Source organism: Aotus nancymaae, unplaced genomic scaffold, assembly GCF_030222135.1.
Source record: "Aotus nancymaae isolate 86718 unplaced genomic scaffold, 86718_ANA_hifiasm-v0.15.2.pri h1tg000002l, whole genome shotgun sequence".
In the NCBI taxonomy this organism is placed as follows: domain Eukaryota; kingdom Metazoa; phylum Chordata; class Mammalia; order Primates; family Aotidae; genus Aotus; species Aotus nancymaae.
The window spans coordinates 8,329,675-8,356,126 of NW_026988413.1; the positions used below are offsets into that span (position 1 = coordinate 8,329,675).

A 26,452-nucleotide genomic window follows, 5' to 3' on the forward strand; every position below is an offset into this window, starting at 1 on the left:
TGTGGTGCATTATTAACATTTTATTAATAATGGAACATTATTCAACCTTGAAAAAGAAATAAATCTTGTCTTTTGCAACAGTATCAATGAACCCAGAGGACATTATGTTAAGTAAAGTAAGCTAAGCACAGAAAGACAGGTATTGCATGATCTCACTTACATGTGGAATTTTACAAAGTAGAACTCACAGAAACAAAGAATACAATGTTGGTTGCCAGGGACTGGGGGTTGGGGGGAAATGGAGAATTGTTGGTACAAAACTTTAGTTATGCAGGATAAATCAGCTCTGGAGATCTAACATATAGCATGATGACTATACTTAATAATACTGTATTGCATTTTTGAAATTTGCTAAGAGATTAAACCTCAGATGTTCTCACCACACAAAAGAAAATAGTAACCAAGAGGTGCTAGATGTGTTAATTACCTTGATTTAATTCTTTCATAATGTACATATACATATATTAAAACATCATATTATACACCCTAAACATACTCAATTTTTATTTATCAATGAAACCTTAATAAAGCTAAGGAGAAGGAGGTGTTTTTGTAACTATATTTGGAAAATACGATTCATCACATTAACAAATCATAGTAAATTAAGAAGAAAGAATAAAATTTATATTACTGCCAAAAGGTATGCCATATTTTTGAAAGCATCTTCCAAATCCTATTTAAAATATCTCTAAATATATTTTCCTTAGCTTCTTCTCTTATATTTTTAATTCTTTCATCATATGTCATTTTTAGCAATTTTATTTTTTTCTCCTTTTCTTTCTCTGATTTATGCTCATATTCCTTTTCTACTAGTTTAATTTCCTCATTTAATTGGTCAGTGTAGATTTTCCTCAAAACCTCTTGCCGTTGTTTCAGCCTTTCCTCTGTGTCCTTGTATATGGCGTCGGAAAAGTAGGCCCCTTTGTTGCACTGCACCATTTTCTCTACCAGCTCCACCAGCTCCTTCACCTGAGCTTCCTCCTCTGCCTCACTTGTTTCCCTGCTGTTGCCAAAGGCACAGCAGCGGTTCCCGCACTCCTTTAAAATGCTTTTTAGGTTCACATCCGCATCTACTATGAAGTCATCCAGAGTCTGGCCTTCCTCCAACTCATCTTTGCGAGTGAACAAGATGACCATGTGCTTCATGGCTAGCTCCCCAAAGACAGCCTTAATCAACGCAACGGTTTTCTGCTCTTCCTCCGTGTAGCGACCCAGCTGCAGAACCAGGACAATAGCATGGGGCCCTGGGCAGGAGGCGACGACGCAGTGGCTGATTTCCCTGCAAGTGGTGTCCAGGGTCTCCTCGGTGTCAAAGAGCCCTGGAGTGTCAACAACAAGAATGTCTCTCCCCTGCCAGGTCCGGGATGCTTTTTGACAGGTCTTGGTAACAGCTTGGGCAGCAATTTTAGACTCAAAGATTTTCTGTCCAAGGATGGTGTTCGCTGTCGCACTTTTCCCACTTCCAGTTTTCCCTACCAGAACGATCCTCAGAGAGCGGTCCTCACTCTCAGCCATGCTCACGTCAGGAGGCTCTGTAGCTTAGGCACGTACAAGACCTTAAGGAGAGGAAGAGAGAAGAAAAAAGCCAATTTTGTAAGTGGGACCCTTTCCCAGTCTTCTTTTCTGATTTCTCTTTCTTCCTGAAAATTTGTAATATTCTATTATCCATATTGAGCCCAGTAAGGAGAGAAAGATGCAATAGTCCAATTATTATGGAAGAAATAATAGAGAAAGCAGTTAAAGAGTTTCCCCTGGAAGTAGTACCAGGTATAGATGGTTTCACAGGGGAATTCTATTAAAACTTTTAAGATCTGATCACCTCAAAGCTACCTAAAACTGTTCCTGACCATATAAAAAGAAGGAAAAAGTTACATTTTTTTCTATGAAGTAAGCATAATATTGATTCCTAAGGCTGACAAATATTTCATCAACAAACTACATATGTGTCTCATTTGTGAATATTAATTTAAAAATCCTAAATAAATTAGACACAAATAATAGACTATTATTAAGTGTGATTTATTTCAGAAATACTATGGTGGGTCAATATGAGAATATTGACAACACATCCCTTCAATAGGCTAAGAAGAAAATCAGCTAGATGCAGGAAAGATATTTGGCCAAATTTAACAATGATTCATATTTAAAGTAGTTTATAGAATAGAAACTATATATATATTTCTTTAACATTATTTTATATAAATATGAATTTTTAAATTTTGTCATCTTTTTTTTCTGTAGCTAAAATAGTTGATTATAAAGTTCATTTGGATGAAGGAAAATGCAAGTTAGCCTAGACAACCAAGGAAAAGAACAAGGGAAGACTAGCTCTACCAGACAATTAAAAATTATAGTCTCCCTAATAAAAGCAGTGTGATTTTGGTGAGTGAATACAGACATGCCATGAAACAGAAAAAGGAAATTCACAAATTGACCATTGCTCATTTTATATTCATCGATATTCAATTCAATTACATTAACTTACATTCTGTGAAGCAACACCTTATACCAATGGGAAAAATGATGGACACTTTTACAAGCAACACTGAGATAGCTATACCACCATATAATTGGATGCAATTCTAAAGATAAAATTGCATTCAATTCCTCATGTCGTACAAATTCCAAATAGATCAGAAATTTAAATGTAAAAACTATCCAATATAAATAATTTAAAATGGGTAAATTCTTTGCAATCTGGGAGTGGGAAAGATGTTTATAACTAAGATATAAAATAGTATAAGGAAGAGACTGATAAGTTTGATTACATAAAAGTCTAAAAACTTATTTAAGGCATACAACACCATAGACAAATTAAAACATAAATATCAAACTAGAAAACATTCTTTCCAATTTATCTCAAAGGAAGCTATTTTTCCTATTATATGATGACTATCTAAAAGTAGAGAAGCAAAACACCAGTGACTTGATAGAAAATTGGGTGAGATATGAATACACGGTCAAAGAAAAAAAAGAAATGCAAATGTTTCTTGAATACATAAAAAGATATCCAAGTTCATTCACAGTAGAGAAAAATAAATTAAATACGTAGAATAACTTAAATTACTCAGAGATTACTATTTCTCAACTATAGGTATGGCAAAAGTCCACACATTTGCCAGCATAATATGGTGGTAAAGGTATGGGGAAACAGGAAATTTCCTGCATGACGAGTGTGAAGGGGAAAACAATCTAACACCTCTAGAGGAGAAGGTAGCAATACCTTGAAAAATTACACATGCATTTACTCTTTGATTATCTATCCCAATTTTAGGATTTATCCCAGAGCTGCGATGACAAAAATACAGAAGGAAAAATGCATGTGGCTATTCATGCAGTACTATTAGTAACAGCAGAAGACCAAAACCCTATCAGATGCCCATCAGTGGAGGCCAGTTGAATAAACTAAGGTATATTCATACAGAAAAGTACCACCTAACTGCAAAAAGGAATTAGAAATATATCTATATACCAGTATGAAGAGATCTCTGAGGTATACTGTTAAGTGAAAAAAAGCAAAGTGAAGAAAATAATGTACAATTTGCTACCATTTATATAACAAGGAGGAATATTAGTTATATATGTGAATAATTTTTATGTGCAGGTGAAAAAGCAATGACAGGACCATTTGAAAACTAAACAAACAAAAGAGTTTTTTATATGAAGATGGGAGGAACAAGGTGCAAGGGACAGCAACAGAAAATGGGCATTAGACTTCTGTGAATATCCTTTGTTTTTGCAAATTTGATCTTGAGACCATGTAAATAGTTTACATAATTATACAACAAAAATCATCTTTTAAAACACCAGTAAAAATTGAAAGCAAATGAAACAAATAAACCTAATTGTATTTTGTGTCAAGGATGAACCACAAAGAATTGTCCCAAGAGGCTTGAAAATGTAGTATTAATAATTTCACTGTGTGTGTGTGTGTGTGTGTGTGTGTGTGTGTGTGTGTGTGTGTACTGTTTTGAAGTCCATCTAAAAGGTATAAATCATGGTCAGCCCAGTAGCAATGTGTGCACTTAATATCTAGATTGTGATCTTCAAATGGCATTTTCCACAAAAGAAATAAGGACTCTAGGAAAAAGTACTGATTCCAGGTGTGGGCCAGTAAACATACAAGTTTAGCCTACAACATCTTTCATACTAGAAAGCAGGGATGCTACCAAAAATTATTTAGTTTTATCAGAAGGACTTGGAAGCCACTTTAAAGGCATTCCAACCAGACAAAGATGGAACAATTTGGGCATCATTAACAAAGATTGTTCCATCTGATTAAAATATATCAAATATGTCAAAATCCAGTAGTTTATAACAACACCAATTTCCTGAAAGAAGTTAACTGCTCCCTTTGGAGTGTGACTCATCATTCTGAACATTGACAACTAAAGAGAAAGAAGCATTTATTTTGTCTTTCATACATCTCATCTTTTAACTATATCTCACAAAAATGAAAGAATCACTGAATGAAAGTTCCTTTGTATAGGACTACTCCATCTAATAAATGAAGAAAGAGTGATAGACTATCTTTTGGTAACTCTTAATGAAACAAATTCATTCTAGACAATCATTAACATCTGCTAACATGACAAAAAGACAGACACTCAAATATGTGCCTTCTAATGGAAGTTTAGGATAACATCTGTGAAGTATTCCCACTTAAAAAAACAAAGTCAAATTTTAATCTGATCCAACCTCCCCATTAATATAAATTCCCATGAAACACTGGAAGCACATGTTAAATGACATTGTTAGGATGCAATCAGCAGAATGAACACTGTTGGGCAAAAAACTTTCCCTTCTTTAAACAAAGACATTTGACACAAAAAACAAGGAAGGTGAAAACCTACACCTTATGTGAAATGTAAGAGGTGTCAAATAATTGTAACATATGGATTTTATTTAGATCCTATCTCAAACAATTTAAAAAATTTTGAGATCTTCAGGGAAATCTGAATACAGCTGGTAGTATTAAAAATTATAGTTGCTTTTTGAAGTCTGTGAAACTGTGGATATGTTTTTAAACGGTCTTTATCTTTCAGAGATACATATTCAAATATTTACTGATAAAATGATGTAAATGTCTGACATTTGCTTTAAAATAATCTGCAATAGAGTTGCAAACAGGAGCAAATAGTTGAACAAGACTGCCATAAATTGTTAACTGTGGAATTTTAGTGTAGGTACATGGAAGTTCTTTATATTATTTTTACCATTGAATTAGTATAAATTTTCCACAAATAAAAAAATTAGTCCTTGTATAGTGTAAGCATTATCAAGTATACACTGCATATCAGAGCACCCTGATAAGCATGTTTCGTATATCTTGTTTACTCTTCAAAATACTCTACAGAGATGATCCACACTTCCTGCAGAAAGGTGAGCTGGGAGCCATGCGTGTCCTGTTACATATGAGATGCATGGACACTGTGCAAACCAATCTCCTCACTCCCCTTCCCACCCATCCCTCCCACAGCACTTTCCATGCAGTGCTGCTGGCACAGTGCCCTGTTCCTCCTCAGGGCAGAATCCACTCCACTAGACACCCTGTGCTCACTGCCCTATGCAGCCCAATAGCACCAGGCCCTCTTCTCAGCCAGGCTCACCTTCTCTTGAGTAAGTTGAGTTCTCTGGTTTTCTCCAAGGAGGCTGCTTGAGCTGTTGCTTTTGCTTTTACTGTGAGGCAGATGTATCTGCACCCCCACCAAAACCTCTGATTCAGGAAACTCTGACTGGGTGGAGCCACAAAAAAAAAATACTGTTTGTCTTTAAAGAAACAGAAATAGGCATGGGCAAGAACTTCATGACTAAAACACCAAAAGCAATGGCAACAAAAGCCAAAATAGACAAATGGGATCTAATTAAACGTAAAAGCTTCTGCACAGCAAAAGAAACTATCATTAGAGTGAATCAGCAACCAACAGAATGAGAAAAAATTTTGCTATCTACCTGTGTGACAAAGAGCTAATATCCAGAATACACAGAGAACTTAAACAAATTTACAAGAAAAAAACATCAAAAAGTGGGTGAAGAATATGAACTGACACTTCTCAAAAGAAGACATTTATTCAGCCAACAAACATGAAAAAAAGCTCATCATCACTGATCATTAGAGAAAAATGCAAATCAAAACCACATTGAGATACCATCTCAGGCCGGTTAGAATGGCAATCATTAAAAAATCAGGAGACAACAGATGCTGGAGAGGATGTGGAGAAATAGGAATGCTTTTACACTGTTGGTGGGAGTGTAAATTAGTGCAGCCATTGTGGAAGACAGTGTGGTGATTCCCCAAGGATCTAGAAATAGAAATGCCATTTGACTCAGCAATCCCATTACTGGCTATATATCCAAAGGATTATAAATCATTCTATTATAAAGACACATGAACACATATGTTTATTGTGTCACTGTTCACAAAAGCAAAGACTTGGAATCAACCCAAATGCCCATCAATGATAGACTAGATAAAGCAAATGTGGCACATATACACCATGGAATACTATGCAGCCATAAAAAAGGATGAGTTTGTGACTTTTGCAGGGACATGGATGAAGATGGAAACCATCATTCTCAGCAAACTGACACAAGAACAGAAAACCAAACACCGCATATTCTAGGGGTGCCAAATTATTTTAGGTCCTATATACTTGAAACTTTCTCCTTGCTGCTTTTTCTTCTGTATTGCTAGGTACAAATACCAGAATAATGCTTGAAAATACAGTTGGTGCACTAGAGAATCTATTGTTTAAAACCACTCTGTTCTAAGGGGCATCAGATGTAGTCCCTCCAATCACACAGTGCTACAACAACTCCAAGGAAACATCAGAATTACTACTCTAGCTAGTTAGTGTCATTTATTCTGGAATTTTCTTCTAAGCTGTGACTAATGTTCTTGATCTCTTGATATAATTTTTGAGTCAGTTAATTTTTTCAGTATTTTGCTGTCCTCTTGGGAATTGGCCCTCAGAGGATAGTGCTCCCAAGTACACTTCTTCTCCCAGATTCTCTGGCCTTTTTAATGAGCTATTATTAAACCAACAGGCTAGTTTATCTTGCATCACACCCTTTTATGGTAGAGGGAAAATGTTCTTACTTTCCCTTTTTATTCTGTTATTACTTATGTAACATCTAACTGAGCCTCACTCACATTAAATGATTTACTTTAAATATATATTAAAAAGAATACTATGTTTAAAAATAAAAAAGACATTGCCTCCAAGGCTCTGGTGTGTATCTCTGTTTTGGTACCAATATCATGATGTTTTGATTACTGTAGCCTTGTAGTATAGTTTGAAGTCAGGTGGCATGATGCCTCCGGCTTTATTCTTTTTGCTTAGGATTGTCGTGGCTATGCAGGCTCTCTTTTGGTTCCATATGAAACTTAAGGTGGTTTTTTCCAGTTCTGTGAAGAAGGTCATTGGTAGCTTGATGGGGATAGCATTGAATCTATAAATTACTTTGGGCAGTATGGCCATTTTCATGATATTAATTTTTCCTAACCATGAGCATGGAATGTTTTTCCACCTGTTTGTGTCCTCTCTTACTTCCTTGAGCAGTGGTTTGTAGTTCTCCTTGAAGAGGTCTTTACATCCTTTGTTAGTTGTATTCCCAGGTATTTATTCTCTTTGTAGCAATTATGAATGGGAGTTTGCTCTTGATTTGGCTCTCTGCTAGTCTGTTATTGGTGTATAGGAACGCTTGTGATTTCTGCACATTGATTTTGTATCCTGAGACTCTGCTGAAGTTGCTCACCAGTTTAAGGAGATTTTAGGCTGAGACGACGGGATCTTCTAAATACACAATCATGTCATCTGCAAATAGAGACAATTTGACTTCCTCCTTTCCTACTGAATACCCTTTATTTCTTTTTCTTGCCTGATTGCTCTGGCTAGAAATTCCAAAACTATATTGATCTTTGACAAACCTGACAAAAACAAGCAATGGGGAAAGGATCCCCTGTTTAATAAATTGTGTTGGGAAAACTGGTTAGCCATGTGCATAAAGCAGAAACTGGATCACTTCCTGACACCTTACAATAAAATTAACTCCAGATGGATTAAAGATTTAAACATAAGACATAACACCATAAAAATTCTAGAAGAAAACCTAGGCAAAACCATTCAAGACATAGGCATAGGCAAGGACTTCATGACTAAAACACCAAAAGCATTGGCAACAAAAGCCAAAATAGACAAATGGGACATAATCAAACTCCAGAGCTTCTGTACAGCAAAAGAAACAATCATTAGAGTGACCGGCAACCAACAGAATGGGAAAAAATTTTTGCAATCTACCCATCTGACAAAGGGCTAATATCCAGAATCTACAAAGAACTAAAACAGAAAACAACAAACAATCCCAACAATCATTAGAGTGACCAGCAACCAATAGAATGGGAAAAAATTTTTGCAATCTACCTATCTCACAAAGGGTTAATATCCAGAATCTACCAAGAACTAAAACAAAAAAACAACAAACAATCCCATTCAAAAGTGGGCAAAGGATATGAACAGACACTTTTCAAAAGAAGACATATATGAGGCCAACAAACATTAAAAAATTCTCATCATCACTGGTCATTAGAGAAATGCAAATCAAAACCACATTGAGATACCATCTCACACCAGTTAGAATGGCTATCATCAAAAAATCTGGAGACAACAGATGCTGGAGAGATTGTGGAGAAATAGGAACACTTTTACACTGTTGGTAGGAGTGTAAATTAGTTCAACCATTTTGGAAGACAGTGTGGAGATTCCTCAAGGACCTAGAAATAGAAATTCCATTTGACCCAGCAATCCCATTACTGGGTATATACCCAAAGGATTATAAATCATTCTATTATAAAGACATATGCACACATATATTCATTGCAGCACTGTTTACAATAGCCAAGACCTGGAAACAACCCAGATGCCCATCAATGATAGACTGGACAAGGAAAATGTGGCACATATACACCACGGTATACTATGCAGCCCATGAAAAATGATGAGTTTTTGCCCTTTGTAGGAACATGGATGAATCTGAAAACCATCATTCTCAGCAAACTGACACACAAGAACAGAAAATCAAACACCACATGTTCTCACTTATAGGCAGGTGTCGAACAATGAGAACACATGGAAACAGGGAGGGGAGCATCACACACTAGGGTCTGTTGGGGGTCTAGGGGAGGGACAGCTGGGGTGGGGAGGTTGGGAAAGGATAACATGGGGAGAAATGCCAGATGGGGGATGGAGGCAGCAAACCATCTTGCCATGTATGTACCTATGCAACAGTCCTGCCTGATCGGCACATGTACCCCAGAACCTAAAGTACAATTCAACAAAAACAAAAAATCAAAAAGGAATAATATGTTTTTGATTTTGTGTGTATGTGTATGTGTACGTGTATGTGTATGTGTGTGTGTGTGCACACAAAACTCAGGGGTTTTTTTTTGCTACTGCCATGATGCTAGATAAATGCAAAGCTTAACTTATTAAGATATTGCAGAAACATAACAGGAGATGAAAGGCATAGTACTGTCCTAGCTCTTATACAGATTAACTATGTAACTTTAGAGTATCAACTTTCTATTGCTACCATGACAAATTATCAAAAATGTAGTGGCTTAAAACAACACAAAATTTTCCTCTTGTAGTTCTGGAAATCAGAAATCCAGAATCAAGCTAATTAGAAGGGTACCTTCTGGAGGCTCCATGGGAGAATCTGCTCCTGGCCTCTTCCAGCATCTCAATGCTACCAGCGTTCTTTGGCTTGTGGCCCCATCACACCAATCTCTGCTGCCATCTTCACATTGCCTTCCTTCTTTGACTTTCTTGTTTCCCTCTTAGAAAGATCTTTGTGTTTACATTTAAACCCACCCGGATAATCCGGGATAATCTCCTCATTGTAAAGGCTTTAATTTAATCATGTCTGCAAAGACTCTTTTGCTGTATAAAGCAGCAGTCACTGGTTCCTCCCAGTACCAAGTCTATATTAAATAGTTTCTGGGGCTGCTGTAACAAATTACCACAAACTAGGTAGCTTAAAACAAGAAAAAAAATCTTGTCTCACAGTTCTTGAGGCCAGAAGTCCAAAGTCAAGGTGTCAGCAGGGCCATGCTCTCTCTGAAGACTCAAGGGGAGGATCCTTCCTTGCCTCTTTCTGGCTTCTTCTAGTTTTTGTCAATCCTTGCTACTCTTTCACTTGCAGATGCATCCCTCCAATCTCTGCCTCCAAAGTTACACGGTTTTCTCCCGTGTGCTTATCCAAATTTCACTCATTTTCTAAGGATAATGTCATTTGATTAGAAGAGTCTGCCTCAAAACCTCATCTTAACTTGATTACATCACAAAGACTATTTCCAAATAAGGTCACATTCTCAAGTACTTGGGATTAGATCTTGAACACTTCTTTTAGTGGATACAATTTTAAATTGTGATAGGAAATTGGTGATAAGAAAAAGACAGTATATGCATTTTGAGAGACAGACATCCCAGATCTCTTCCTTTCCAGTCCCAGTTGCAATGAATAGGTGAAACCCAGGCAGACAGTTCATGCCATGGTACTTGGGAAGTTCTCACTGCATAAGGTTTAGCATCCTTATTGCTTAGCCTGGAAATCAGCTTTTGTTACAGTGTTTCAACCTTTCCTTCTAGGCCAGATCTTCCTCTATTCTTCTTGAGAGGCAACTTAACACCATGTTTCAGTGGAGCTCTGCTTACCTAAAATTCCAGTCACAGTTACTATTAATACCAATTTTACATAGCTGAAGGAGACAGTGGTATAAAGGCAGTTTCTGGAACATCACAGGTACTCAGAAAGTGCTTTTAATGATCCTGTCTTGGTCTGTTTGGACTGCTACAATAAAATGCTGTAGAATGAGAAACTTATAAGCAACAGAAATTTGTTTCTCATAGTTCTGAAGGTTGAAAAGTCCAATATCAAGGTACTGACAGGTTTGTTGTCTGGTGAGGGCCTGTTTCCCGAATCACAGATGGTGCTTTCTTGCTGTGTCCTCACGTGGCGGAAGCGGTGAGGGATCTCTCTCCAGCCTGTTATAAGGGCACTAACTCCATTCACGAGGGCTCCACCCTGATGACCTAAGTACCTCCCAAAGGCCCTACCTCTTCATACCATCACTTGGTGACTAGGTTTCAACATATGAATTTGGAGGAGGATACACAAACATTCAGACCACAGCAGGTCCCTCCTCAAGTCGTTTAATCTTCTCTGTGTCTCACATTTCCACTGCTGATAGCCTCATCTATGAGGGTTGGAGTGTGGCAACTTGTGGTATTTCTCTCTCTTTCCTGTTAAAGTATAATTTTTAAAAAAAGCAAAGTCATGACTTTCCTGCAAATTTAAAATACGTACATGTCAAAGATTTTACTTAACTCATTGATTAATGAGGAAACCAGTAAGATATTATAATTAGTTCAAAGAACATTTGAGAATCTTGGGTAATTTATAGGGGAATAAGATTTCCCCTGTGCTTATTTAATGACTGTTCCCAAAATGCTCATTGTATTAGTCTCTTCTTGCACTCCTATAAAGAAATTCCTGCAACTGGATAATTTATAAAGAAAAGAGGTGTAATTGGCTCACAGTTCCACAGGCTGTGCAGGAAATGTGATGGCTTCTTGGGTGGCCTCAGGAAACTTTCAATATGTTGGAAGGAAAAGTGGCAGCATGCACATCTTACATGGCTGGAGAAGGAGCAAGAGTGGAAGGCGGCAGTGCTACACACTTTTAAACAACCAGATCTCATGAGAACTTACGCACTATCACAAGAACAGCACCAAGGGATGGTGCGAAACCATTCCTGAAGGACCGTCCCCATGACCCAATCACTTCCCACCAGGCCCCGCCTCCAACATTGGGGATTACAATTTGGCATGAGATTTGGATGGGGACACAGACCTAAAGCATGTCAGTCATGAAATGTGATTTTGGGGTACATGTTCGCCAGACAAAAAGTTATTTACTTGACTGTAAGACAAACTTGCTAATTACCTCTCAACAGGGTTGTAGCATCTCAGACAATAGACAAGCCTTGCATCACACAGAAAGAATACCCAATAATCTCTTTTGCCTATTTCCATATGTTGGATTACTTTGGATCATTTTAATGGCATTTTCTACCTTGTGATCATATATAATCTCCAACAATTATTCTTGATTCCTAAACACCATTATTATGTACAGCTTCGTTATTTACATTTAAATATATATATATATACACACATACACACAACAAGAGTTTTAATTAGCAAGTTAGGCCTTCCTAAGTTTGCTCAGGAAATCCAGAGCCTAACCACATTAAATAACTACCAGCGCCAAAGAATGAACTTCTATTTGGAAATTTTCAAAATGAATCTTGAGTTACAATCTTGGAAAGTTACATTATTTGTTTTTCTATCACAAATGTAGAAAACCAAGAGAAAGACACTTTTTCCAATAGATTTTACATGCAGTTCTTAAAAATGTAAGTGAATTTTCCTTTTTTGTGAGGTCTCCAAAATTTCCAAAGTTTCCCAGCTTGTGGTAGTGGACTTCCTTACTGCCTGTGAGACTAGAAGTCTAGATGGCAGATACCATGTTAATTTTCTTGGGAGGTTTCTGGAGGCATTAGCCTCACATAGAATGTTAATCACTATTCGTTCATAGTGATCTTATTGTACCTGATTAAGTAAAAATCACTCTCAGATATCACACTCAGATACGGCCTTAATGCCAGTGTCCCTGGCTGCCCTCATCACCCATCATCTATCTGACAGTCCAGATAAAAAAAAAACTGGGTCAGGCCCAATGTCTGTCCCCACATTGATCTCTGCCTGAAGGAAGGGATATTTCATAGCAGAAGCTTATGATTTTGCCTTCTTTGAAGATTTAGGAGGGAAGTGTTTTCAGATACATAGGCAGAGGAGGAGCTGCTGAACTGCAAATCAACAGCATCTGAGAACTTTCATATCTGCTAGTAAGGCACAGTCCATTCTTGAAATTGGAGGGCGAGGCTCTCTGCAGTTCATAGGTAACGTGTGGTAAGTGCTTTCCAAGCCCGCCCCCTCTGTCTCTCCCTTTAGGAACTTCAGTTCTATTTATGTATCTGGATGCCTATAATGTGAAATCATATAATATGTGAGCTTAAGGAGACCAAACCACGACCCTGGGATTGACATCAAGAGTATTACCATTACCATGACTATTGCTGACACTAGTACTACTAGCTGACACTTACTGATCATGTACTATATGGTGAGTACCCTTCTCACCCCTTTGTAGATACTACAGGTACACCTTAGAGATATTGCAAGTTCAGTGCTGGGCACTGCAATAAAGCAAACGTAACTATAAAAAGAGTCACATAAATTTTTTGGTTTCTCAGTGCATATAAAAGTTATATTTATACTACACTGAAGTCTATTAAGTGTGCAATAGCATTATGTCTAGAAAACAAGTGTATATGCCTTAATTTAAAAATACTTTATTGCTAAAAGATGTAACAATCCTCTGAGCCTTCAGTGAATCATATTCTTTTTGCTGGTGGAGGTTCTTGCCTCAGTACTGATGGCTGCTGATTGATCAGGATGGTGATTGCTGAAGGCTGGGGTGGCTGTGGCAATTTCCAAAAATAAGACAACAGTGAGGTTTGTCACATAGATTGATTCTTCCTCTTGCAAAATGTTTTTCTGTAGCATGTGTGATGCTGTTTGATAGCATTTTAAGCTTAGTAGAATTTCTTTCAAAATTGAAGTCAATCTTCTCAAACTCTGCTGCTGCTTTATCAAGTTTATTTAATATTCTAAATAATTTATTGTAATTTCAACAATGTTCACAGCATCTTCACCAAGAGTAGTTTCTTTTTTTGAGATGAAGAAGTATATTTTGTTTTTTTTTATTTCAATAGGTTTTGGGAGTCAGCTGGTGTTTGGTTACATGGATAGGTGATTTCTGAAATTTTGGTGCATGCATCACCTAAGCAGTGTACATCGTGCCCAGTGTGTCATCTTTTATTCCTCACACTCCTCCTACCCTTTCCCCAAATCCCCAAAGTCCATGGTATTCTTATGCCTTTGCATTCTCATAGTGTAGTTTCCATCTCAAGAAACCAGTTTCTTTTCTTGTCCATAAGACATAACTCCTCATCCGTTCAAGTTTTATCATGAGATTGCAGCAGTTCAGTCACATCTTCAGCCTACACTCTTCTTTTGTTGTTGTTAGAGACAGGGTCTCACTCCGTCACCAAGGCTTGAGTATAGGACTGTGATCATAGCTCACTGCAGCCTTGAACTCCTGGGCTCAAGTGATGCTTGCACCTCAGCCTCCCAAGCAGCTGGGACTACAGGCACACACCACCATGCCAGACTAATTATTTTTTTATCAAGACAGAGTCTCACTGTGTTGCCCAGTCTGGACTCAAACTCTTAGCTTCAAGCGATCCTTCCGCCTTGCCTCCCAAAGTGCTAGGATTACAGACCTGAGACAGCACACCTGGCCTCCACTTCTAATTCTACTTCTCTTGCTACTTCCACCACATCTGTAATGATTCCCTATAATGAAGTCTTGAACCCCTCCAAGTCATCTATGAGGGTTGGAATCAACTTTTTCCAAACTCTTGTTAATATTAATATTTTGATCTCCTCTCATGAATCATAAATGTTCTTAATGGCATCTGGAATGGTGAATCCTTCCCAGAAAGTTTTCAATTTGTTTTGCCCAGATCCATCAGAGGAATCACTATTTATGGCAACTATAGCCTTATGAAATATATTTCTTAAATAATAAGGCTCAGAAGTAAAAATTATCCTTGATCTATGGGCTGCAGAAGGGATGTTGTGTTAGCAGGCATGAAATCTCCTTGTACATCTCCATAAGAGTTCTTGGGTGACCAGATGCATTGTCAATGAGCAGTAATATTTTGAAAGGAATCTTTGTTTCTAACAGTAGGCATCAACAGTGGGCTTAAAATATTCAGTAAACCATGCTATAAACAGATGTGTTGTCATCAGGCTTTGTTGTTCCATTTATAGAACACAGGCAGAATAGATTTAACGTAATTCTTAAAAGCTCTAGGGATTTTTGGAATGGTGAGTGAGCATTGACTTCAACTTAAAGTAACCAGCTGCATCTGCCCCTAACAAGAGAGTCCTGCCTTTTGAAGCTTTGGAGTCAAGCATTGACTTCTCCACTCAAGCAATGAAAGTCCTAGATGTATATTCTTCCTAGAAAAGTTTGCTTTGTCTACATTGAAAATCTGTTGTTTATTGTAGCCACCTTCATCAGTGATCTTAGCTAGATCCTCTGGATAACTTTCTGCAGCTTCTCCATCAGCACTGGCTGCTTCACCTTCCACTTTTGTGTAAGGGGGACAGGTCATTTCCTTAAACATCATAAACAAACATCTGCTAGCTTCAAACTTGTTTCCTGTAGCTTCCTCACCTGTCAGTCTTTATAAATTTGAGAGGGCCTTGCTCTAAATCAGACTTTGTCTTAAGGGAATGTCGTGGCTGGCTTCATCTTCTATCCAGACCAATAAAACTTTCTTTATATGAGCAGTAAGGCTGTTTCATTTTCTTTTTTTTTTTTTCTTTTTTTTATTTTACTTTAGGTTCTGGAGTACATGTGCAGGTCATGCAGGGTTGTTGCATAGGTGCATACTATATCCAGCATTTCTCCCCATGTCATCCCTCTCCAACCTTCCCACCCCCCACTGTCCTTCCCCTAGCCCCCCACAACTGTCCCCAGGGTGTGATGCTCCTCTCCCTGAGTCCATGTGTTCTCATTGTTCAACACTCACCTATGAGTGAGAACATGCAGTTTGGTTTTCTGTTCTTGTGTCAGTTTGCTGAGAATGATGGTTTCCAGATTCATCCAAGTCCCTACAAAGGACACGAACTCATCGTTTCTTATGGCTGCATAGTATTCCATGGTGTATATGTGCCACATTTTCCCTGTCCAGTCTATCATCAATGGGCATTTAGGTTGGTTCCAGGTCTTTGCTATTGTAAACAGGGCTGCAATGAACATATGTGTGCATGTGTCTTTATAGTAGAACAATTTATAGTTCTTTGGGTATACACCCAGTAATGGGATTGCTGGGTCAAATGGAATTTCTATTTCTAGATCCTTGAGAAGTCACCACACTCTCTTCCACAATGGTTGAACTAATTTACACTCCTACCAACAGTGTGAAACTGTTCCTATTTCTCCACATCCCCTTCAGCATCTGTTGTCTCCAGATTTTTTAGTGATTGCCATTCTAACTGGCATGAGGTGGTATCTCAATGTGATTTTGATATGCATTTCTTTAATGACCACTGATGATGAGCATTTTTCATGTTTGTTGGCCTCATATATGTCGTCTTTTGAAAAGTGTCTGTTCATGTCCTTTACCCATTTTTGAATGGGGTTGTTTGTTTTTTTCTTGTATATCTGTTTTAGTTCTTTGTAGATTCTGGATATTAGCCCTTTGTGAGATGGGTACATTGCAAAAATTTTTTCCCATTCTGTTGGTTGCCGATTCACTCTAATGATGGTTTCTTTTGCTGTACAGATGCTCTGAATTTTAATTTGATCCCATTTTTCTATCTTGGCTATTGTTGCCATTGCTTTTGGTGTTTTAGTCATGAAGTCCTCGCCTATGCCTATGTCCTGGATGGTTTTGCCTACATTTTCTTCTAGTGTTTTTATTGTGTTAGGTTTTGTGTTTAAATCTTTAATCCATCTGGAGTTAATTTTAGTGTAAGGTGAGAGGAAGGAGTCCAGTTTCTGCTTTCTGCACATTGCTAGCCAGTTTTCCCAACACCATTTATTAAACATGGAGTCCTTTCTCCATTGCTTATTTTTGTGAGGTTTGTCAAAGATCAGATGGTTGTAGATATGTGGTGTTGCTTCTGAGGCCTCTGTTCTGTTCCATTGGTCTATATCTCTGTTTTGGTACCAGTATCATGCTGTTTTGATTACTGTAGCCTTGTAGCATAGTTTGAAGTCTGGCAGTGTGATATCTCCGGCTTTGTTCTTTTTGCTTAGAATTGTCTTGGCTATGTGGGCTCTCTTGTGATTCCATATAAGTATAAAGTGGTTTTTTCCAGTTCTGTGGAGAAAGTCATTGGTAGCTTGTCACTTTCCTATCATTCATGTATTCACTGGAGTAGCATTTCTAATTTCCTTCAATAACTTTTTCTCTGCATTCAAACTTGACTAATTGTTTGGTGCAAGAGGTCTAGTTTTCAGCCTATCTCAGCTTTTCACATCCCTTCCCCACTAAGCTTAATCATTTCTAGCTTTTGGTTTAAGGTGGGAAATGTGTGACTCTGCCTTTCATGTGAACAACTAGAGGACACTGTACGGTTATTAACTGACTTGATTTCAATATTGTTTTGTCAAGAAACAAGAAAGCCTGAGGCAAGGGTGAGAGGAGAGGAACTGATGCATGGTGAAGCAGTCAGAATACACATCAATCAATTAAGTTCACCATCTTGTAAGGTGCAGTTTGTGGCATCCCAAATCAATTACAATAGTGACATCATAGATCACTGATCCCAAATCATTATGACAGATGATAATAATTAAAACATTTGAAATACTGTAAGAATTGTCAAAAAGTGACACAGACACAAAAAGTGAACACCTGCTGTTGGGAAAATGGCATCAACAGACTTGTTTGATGCAGGGTTGCCACAAATCTTCAATTTGTAAAAAGTGCATCATCCACAAGGTGCAATGAAGTGAGGTACAATAAAATGAAGTGCACCTGTACATCCTTCCTCATTCCTCACTCACACATCTGGCCCAGATGGAAATGAAAGTTTCACTGATGACGGAAGCAGTGGTGGCTCTCTCCGAAGGTCATTTTAGACACTACCTGTGACTTTTCCTTGGGGACTTTTCATTTACTAGGTCTCTCTGATTCTGCAGCTACCTTCAACCTACTCCCCTTAACTTTACCCTTTCCAAAATAGATCCTTTTGCAGAAGTATTTAACTTTTGTCATAAAATTATATGTACCAATACAAAATAAGTGTTACCTTTAAAGAGAGACATAGGAAATTAAGGTGTGCAAATAAGGCCTTTGAATCCTATGAGGAGCAGACAGACAGTTGAGACAGGAATAGCTGAGCAGGTTATAAGGCCACCTCTGCCTAAAAGCATGTCCCAGTCTCCCCAGCAAGAGCCAAATGTGTACTCTTACAGAATTCCCAATTTATATCAAAACAGTTGTTTTGTCACTAGAGAAAAGAGGAGGCTGTTATCCCTTAAAATAAAACAAAACAAGCTTTAATGCATTTAAATATACGGGAGACTTCTCCCTGGGGGACACTGTCAGCACAGGATTACTAACTTTATCTGAGTCATTTAAGAGTAAGGAGTATCCTTCTGTTAGCCCAAAGACACCTGTTTTGTTCCATGAGCTTCAGTAGTAGATTCCCATGTTAGCATATCAGCACTGGATGTCTCCCATTAATATATGAAATGCAGTGTCAGTGGAAAAGTATGTGTAGTCTGATTCTGCCACTAGTAATACCTATGGCTTTAAGGGGGAAAATGACCTTACTAAGCCCCAGTATCTTTAGGCCTTACCCAATGAGCAGAAATTCCCAGACTCTCTCAAATCATGCCCTCCCTACCCACAGCACTTCTCAGATGTTGGTCAGAACATACCTACAAGGTGGTACAGAGAACAATGATCCTCAAAGGGAGACCACAAGAAACAGACCAATCCTAGGACTTGTCTTGAGGAGTCTGATGTGAGGGAGCAATATTAGTACAAGCCCTCTTCTCCCAGTGCTGTTGAGGCCCTATAGTCATATGAGTAATGTATAGACAATTACAGATACCAGCTTTATTTATGACTTGGCACAGAACAGCCAAGGAAGCAAGAAGTAAGGAAGCAGGCATTTTTCTTCCACAGGTTTCTGCTATTCTCGACACACCCCAGATTCCTTCCATACTTGCTACACAGTCTTTTTAGCCCCACCCCTCTAAAGTCTAGGATTTGTTTATTCACTCCTGAATTCTTAGCCATTCCATAATACTAATGGTGAAAGCAAAAGGTGCTTAGGAGAACAGAAACTGGGGAAGGAACTAAGAGGTTGTCACAGCCACCAGATAGCATTCAGTAACTTACCTTCTCTCTAGAATTTATAATTAGGTTTGCACAAATTCTGCTACTATCTTCATTTCCTCATTTTGTTTTCAATTTAACACGCTTTCCTTTTTTGTTTCCCATAATCTCTTACATCTTCAAGAAATGAGCTACAAGATGATTTATTGTAAATTCACTCATTCGTTTAAAAAACAAACGCATCCTGCCTCAGCCACAGCCATTTCCTGCATTACTTCCTCCCCATTCTGTCTTACCCATCACTTAAGGTTGTGGTCGTATCACAGGCTAGAAATGTTATGCTAAAAGGCCCATGTCTCCATCTTTGTATCTGCTAAAATGTTCAGAAAAAAATTGAAAGAGGCAGACTGGGCCACCAAGAAATACCACCGTGGAGACTGCATTCAACTGTGCTCTGTCTCCTTCTTTGGTCCCTCTTCCAGTTGGTGCTGGCCCAGAGATAAAGCAGAAAAGTTTTCCTCTGAGTCTCCAGACCCACACCAGTGCCTCATTCAGAGGTGCAACCATTATCATTTTTGACTCTGACGTGAGCTGAACAAAATAAAATTTGCTCTAAATTGGAACAGACGCTTATGGGTGTTGCTGCTTTTCTAAATCCTAACAATGAAGTTCTGAAAACTTAAATAGCTAATAAACAGTTGAGCAAACTCATTGTTTTTTATTATTGTTCATTATGAAGAAAGATAATTTGAAAACACTATTTAAATGACACGAGAACAGAAAACCAAACACCACATGTTCTCACTCATAAGTGGGTGGTGAACAATGAGAACACATGGACACAAGGAGGGGAGCATCACACACCGGGGCCTGTCGGGGAATGGGGGACCTAGAGGAGGGATAGCAGCGGGTGGGGGGATTGAGGAGGGATAACATTAGTCGAATGTAGATGACAGGGGAATGGATGCAGCAAACTACCGTGGCACGAGTATACTGATGTAACAAATCTGCACATTCTGCACATGTACCCCAGAACTTAAAGTTTTATATATATACAAATGACGCATTTCCAAGCGTCATTTGTGAAAGATTATAAATGACTATTTGGAAATATAAAGAGACATCAGCAGTTCTCTTATCTTTACAAGCATAACACATTTGCATTTAGTGGAAGAAAGGAGTTACAGATAAACATAGTAACCTGGAAGACAATGGCAACTGCTACCTATGTTCCTATTTAGCAATTTCTTATTCTAATACAATAAATAACAACAAAAAGTGAAAAATAAACCTCTACAAAATCAATGCAACCAACAGGAAGAAGAGAGGAGTTGGCAATGTGATCGAAGTCTGATCTAAAACTACTGGCAGGATTTCTACTTCCATAGTACATTATAGACCTATAACACATAGATTCAATTTGTAATTTTAAAAGTTACCTACAAAGAAAACCCAAGCCCAGATGGCTTCACTAGTGATTCTACAGAACATTTAAGTAAATTAGTTCAACCATTGTGGAAGACAGTGTGGCGATTCCTCAAGGATCTAGAAATAGAAATACCATTTGACCCAGCAATCCTATTACTGAGTATATACCCAAAGGATTATAAATTATTCTATTATAAAGACACATGCACATGTATATTCATTGCAGCACTGTTCACAATAGCAAAGACCTGGAACCAACCCAAATGCCCATCAATGATAGACTGGATAAAGAAAATGTGGCCACCAAAAGCATTGGCAACAAAAGCCAAAATAGACAAATGGGACCTAATCAAACTCCACAGCTTCTGCACGGCAAAAGAAACAGTCAATAGAGTGAATCAGCAACCAACAGAATGGGAAAAAATTTTTGCAGCCTACCCATCTGACAAAGGGCTGATATCCAGAATTTACAATGAGCTAAAAAAGATTTACAAGAAAAAAACAAACAAGCCCATTCAAAAATGGGCGAAGGATATGAACAGATACTTTACAAAAGAAGACATACAAGAGGCCAACAAACATATGAAAAAGTGCTCATCATCACTGGTCATTAGAGAGATGCAAATCAAAACTACATTGAGATACCATCTCACGCCAGTTAGAATGGCGATCATTAAAAAATCTGGAGAAAATAGATGCTGGAGAGGATGTGGAGAAATAGGAACACTTTTACACTGTTGGTGGGAGTGTAAATTAGTTCAGCCACTGTGGAAAACAGTGTGGCGATTCCTCAAGGACCTAGAAATAGAAATTCCATTTGACCCAGCAATCCCATTACTGGGCATATATCCAAAGGATTATAAAGCGTTCTACTATAAGGACACATGCACACGAATGTTCATTGCAGCACAGTTTACAATAGCAAAGACCTGGAACCAACCCAAATGCCCATCGATGATAGACTGGACAGGGAAAATGTGGCACATATACACCATGGAATATTATGCAGCCATTAAAAATGAGGAGTTTGCATCTTTTGTAGGGACATGGATGAACCTGGAAACCATCATTCTCAGCAAACTGACACAAGAACACAAAACCAAACACCACATGTTCTCACTCATAGGAGGGTGTTGAACAAGGAGAACACATGGACACAGGGAGGGGAGCACTATACACGGGGGTCTGTTGCGGGGGAGTGGGGGGGACAGCCGGGGGGGGAGTTCGGGAGGGATAGCATGGGGAGAAATGCCAGATATGGGTGAGGGGGAGGGAGGCAGCAAATCACACTGCCATGAATGCACCTATGCAACAACTTTGCATGTTTTTCACATGTACCCCAAAACCTAAAATGCAATAAAAATAAATAAATAAATAAAAATAAAAATAAATAAATAAAAATAAATAAATAAATAAAAAAAGAAAAGAAAATGTGGCACATATACACCATGAAATACTATGCAGCCATAAAGAAGTATGAATTCATGTCCTTTGCAGGGAAATGGATGAATCTGGAAACCATCGTTCTCAGCAAACTGATGCAAGAATAGAAAACCAAGCACCACATGTTCTCACTCATAGGCAAGTGTTGAACAATGAGAACACATGGACACAGGGAGGGGAACATCATACAATGGGGTCTGTTGGGGGGTGGGGGGTGGGGGGCTAGGGGAGGGATAGCAAGGGATAGGGAGACTGGAGAGGGATAGCATTGGGATAAATATCTAATGTAGGAGACAAAGGATAGAGGCAGCAAACCACCATGGCATGTGTATACCTATGCAACAATCCTGCAAGATCTGCACATGTACCCCAGAAATTAAAGTATAATCAAAAAATTTAAAAAGAATCATTATACAATTTCTTCACAAATTTTTTCACCATTTCTTCACAAATTCAAAAATTTACAAGAGGAAGAACACCTCCCAACTCATTCTATGATGCCAGTATCAGGTATTATCCTGATACCAAACCAGAAAACGACATCACAAGTGAAAAAAACACATATCATTATCTCTTATAACTACAGATTCAAAAAATCCTCACAAAAATACCAGCAAAGAAAATTAAGCAATCTATAAAAAGGAGTAGACATCATGACCAACTGGAATTTACCTTAGAAATGCAAGATTTGGTGGGGGTGGAGCAAGATGGCCAAATAGGAACAGCTCTGGAGTGCAGTTCCCAGTGAGAGCTGTGCAGAGGGTGAGTTATCACTGCATTTCCAAATGAGGTACCAGGTGCATCTCAATGGGACTGGTGCATAGTGGGTGTAGCCCAGGAAGGTCGAGCCAAGGCAGGGTGAGGCATTGCCTTACCCAGGAAGTGCAATCCCCAGAGGACCCCACTCCTTACCCAGTGGAGGCCATCAGGGGCTTTTCCATCCACTTCAGCACTCCGGTTCAGATACTGTGCCTCTCCCACAGTTTATATTGCCCACAGACCAGGAGATTCCTGGGCCGAAAAGTGCCATGAGTTTCCAGTATTGCTGTTTCAGCCAGTGCCACTGATTTCCACACACACAAAAAAAATCACACAACTCTGGGCGGCTGTTTCAGCTGGCACCTGGAACACCTGGGTGACAGAGCCACCCATTCAACTGAAAAAGAGGGGGCCGAAAGCAGGGAGCTAGGTGATCTGGCTCGACGGGTCCCACCCCACAAAGACCAGCAATCTGAAAAGCTCTGACTTCAGAGTTTTGCAGCAAGTGCAGCTGGACATGGGTGGTCGAGCTCTGTTGGGGGAAGGGCGTCTGCCATTACCGAGGTAGCCCACTACTACCGAGGCAGTTCTAACTGTACTTCTGTAAATAAAACCACAAGGAAGTTTACACAGCAGCTGGGCAGGACCTGCGGCAGCTCAGCAACACCTCTGCCGGCAGACTGTGATTGGCTACCTCCTTGCAGGGCAGGGCATCTCTGAAAAAAGGCAGCAGCACATCAGGAACTTATAAATAAAGCCCACCTTCCCAGGACAGAGCACCTGGGAAAAGAGGCGGTTATGAGTTCTACTTTAGCAGACTTAAACATACCTGCCCAGCAGCTCTGAACAGAACAATGGAGCTCCCAGCACAGCACCTGAGCTCTGATAAGGGACAGACTGTCTCCTCAAGCAGCTCCCTGACCCCAATATATCCAAAGAGGCACCTCATAAAGGAGAGCTCTGGCTGACATCTGGAGGGTACCCTTCTGGGACGAAGATAACAGAAGAAACTGGCAGTAACCCTTGCTGTTCTTCAGCCCCCACAGGTGATTCCCAGGCAAGCAGAGTCTGGAGTGGATCTCCAGCAGTCCTGCAGCAAAGGGGCCTGACTGCTAGGAGGAAAACTAAAAAACAGAGAGAAATAGCTTCAACATCAACAAAAAGGCTGTCCACTCTGAGACGCCATCCGAAAGTTACCAACTACAAAGACTACAGGTAGATAAATCCATGAAGATGGGAAGAAACCAGCGCAAAAAGGATGAAAACACCCAAAACCAGAAGGTCTCTCCTCCCCTATAGGATCACAACTCCTCACCAGCAAGGAAACAAAGCTGGATGGAGAATGAGTCTGATGAATTGACAGAAGGAGGCTTCAGAAGGTGGATAATAACAAACTTCTCTGAGCTAAAGGAACATGTTCTAACCCAATGCAAAGAAACGAAGAACCTGGAAAAAAAGGTGAGATGAAATGCTAACTAGAAAAACCAGCTTAGAGAAGAACATAAACGACTTGATGGAGCTGAAAAACACAACATGAGAACTTCGCAAAGCATACGCAAGTTTCAATAGCTGAACTGACCAAGCAGAAGAAAGGATATCAGAGATTGAAGATAAACTCAATGAAATAAAATGAGAAAGCAAGATTAGAGAAAAAAGAGTGAAAAGTAATGAACAAAGGCTCCAAGAAATATGGGATTATGTGAAAAGACCTAATCTACATTTGATAGGTATACATGAATGTGACAGGGAGAACAAATTCAAGTTGGAAAACACTCTTCAGGATATTATCCAGGAAAACTTCCCCAACCTAGCAAGGCAGGCCAATATTCAAGTCCAGGAAATACAGAGAACACTACAAAGATATTCCTCAAGAAGAGCAACCACAAGGCACATAATCATCAGATTCACCAGGGTAGAAATGAAGGACAAAATGCTAAGGGCAGCCAGAGAGAAAGGTCGGGTTACCCACAAAGGGAAACCCATCAGACTCAAAGCAGTTCTCTCAGCAGAAACCCTACAAGCCAGAAGAGAGTGGGGACCAATATTCAACATCCTTAAAGAAAAGAACTTTCAGCTGGGCGCGGTGGCTCACGCCTGTAATCCCAGCACTTTGGGAGGCCGAGGCGGGTGGATCACGAGGTCAAGAGATCGAGACCATCCCGGTCAACATGGTGAAACCCCGTCTCTACTAAAAATACAAAAAATTAGCTGGGCATGGTGACGCATGCCTGTAATCCCAGCTACTCAGGAGGCTGAGGCAGGAGAATTGCCAGAACCCAGGAGGCGGAGGTTGCGGTGAGCCGAGATCGCGCCATTGCACTCCAGCCTGGGTAACAAGAGTGAAACTCCGTCTCAAAAAAAAAAAAAAAAAAAAAAAAAAAAGAACTTTCAACCTAGAATTTCAAATCCAACCAAACTAAGCTTCATAAGTGAAGGAGAAATAAAACACTTTATGGACAAGCAAACGCTGAGAGATTTTGTCACCACCAGGCCTGCCTTACAAGAGCTCCTGAAAGAACCACTAAACATGGAAAGGAACAACCAGTACCAGCCACTCCAAAAACATATCAAATGGTAAAGACCATTGACACAATGAAGAAACTGCATCAACTCACGGGCAAAACAACCAGCTCGCATCAAAATGGCAGGATCAAATTCACACATAACAGTATTAACCTTAAATGTAAATGGGCTAAATGCCCCAATCAAAAGACACAGACTGGCAAATTGGATAAAAAGTCAAAACCCATCAGTGTGCTGTGTTCAGGAAACCCATTTCATGTGCAAGGACACACATAGGCTCAAAATAAAGGGATAGAAGAAGATTTACCAAGCAAATGGAGAGCAAAAAAAAGCAGGAGTTGCAATTCTAGTCTCTGATACAGTGTACTTTAAACCAACAGAGATCAAAAGAGACAAAGAAGGTCATTACATAAGGGTAAAAGGATCAATGCAACAAGAAGAGCTAACGATCCTAAATATATACACACTCAATACAGGAGCACCCAGGTACATAAAGCAAGTTCTTAATGACTTACAAAGAGACTTAGACTTCTGCACAATAATAATGGGAGACTTTAATACTCCACTGTCAATATTAGATCAACAAGATAGAAAATTAACAAGGATGTCCAGGACTTGAAATCACATCTAGACCAAGTGGACCTAATAGAGAGCTACAAAAATCTCTACCCAAAAGCCAAAGAATATGCATTCTTTTCAGCACCACATCGCACCTACTCTAAAATTGACAACATAATTGGAAGTAAATAACTCCTCAGCAAATACAAAAGAAAAATGGAAATCATAACAAACAGTCTTTTAGACCACAGTGCAATCAAATTAGAACTCAGGAGTAAGAAACTAACTCAGAACCACACAACTTCATGGAAACTGAACAACTTACTCCTGAAGGTCAACTGGATAAACAAAGAAATGAAGGCAGAAATAAAGATGTTCTTCAAAACCAATGAGAATGAAGACACAACATACCAGAATCTCTGGGACACATTTAAAGCAGTGTCTAGAGGGAAATTTGTAGCAATAAATGCCCACATGAGAAGCAAGGAAAGATCAAAAATTGACACCCTATCATCAAAATTGAAAGAGCTAGAGGAGAAAGATCAAAAAAACTCAAAACCTAGCAGAAGACAAGAAATAACTAAGATCAGAGCAGAACTGAAGGAGATAGAGACACAAAAAAACCCTTCAAAAAATCAATAAATCTAGGAGCTGGTTTTTTGAAAAGATCAACAAAATAGGCAG

The 26,452-nt window shown here is 39.0% G+C and overlaps 1 protein-coding gene across 1 annotated transcript; it reads right to left on the reverse strand.

The window, feature by feature from the left end:
- On the reverse strand, positions 1 to 5,717 carry GIMAP7 (GTPase, IMAP family member 7). Its single transcript, XM_012443362.3, has 2 exons — positions 5,610 to 5,717; positions 1 to 1,556 (listed from the first exon to the last, which is right to left on the reverse strand). The coding sequence occupies exon 2, from the start codon at positions 1,513 to 1,515 to the stop codon at positions 628 to 630; it is 888 nt and encodes a 295-aa protein (XP_012298785.1). The 5' UTR covers positions 1,516 to 1,556; positions 5,610 to 5,717; the 3' UTR covers positions 1 to 627.
- Between the last annotated feature and the right edge of the window lie 20,735 nt (positions 5,718 to 26,452).

Bases quoted from the DNA above. Each gene is read 5' to 3' on its own strand.
- GIMAP7 (XM_012443362.3), bottom strand. From the start codon at position 1,515: ATGGCTGAGAGTGAGGACCGCTCTCTGAGGATCGTTCTGGTAGGGAAA.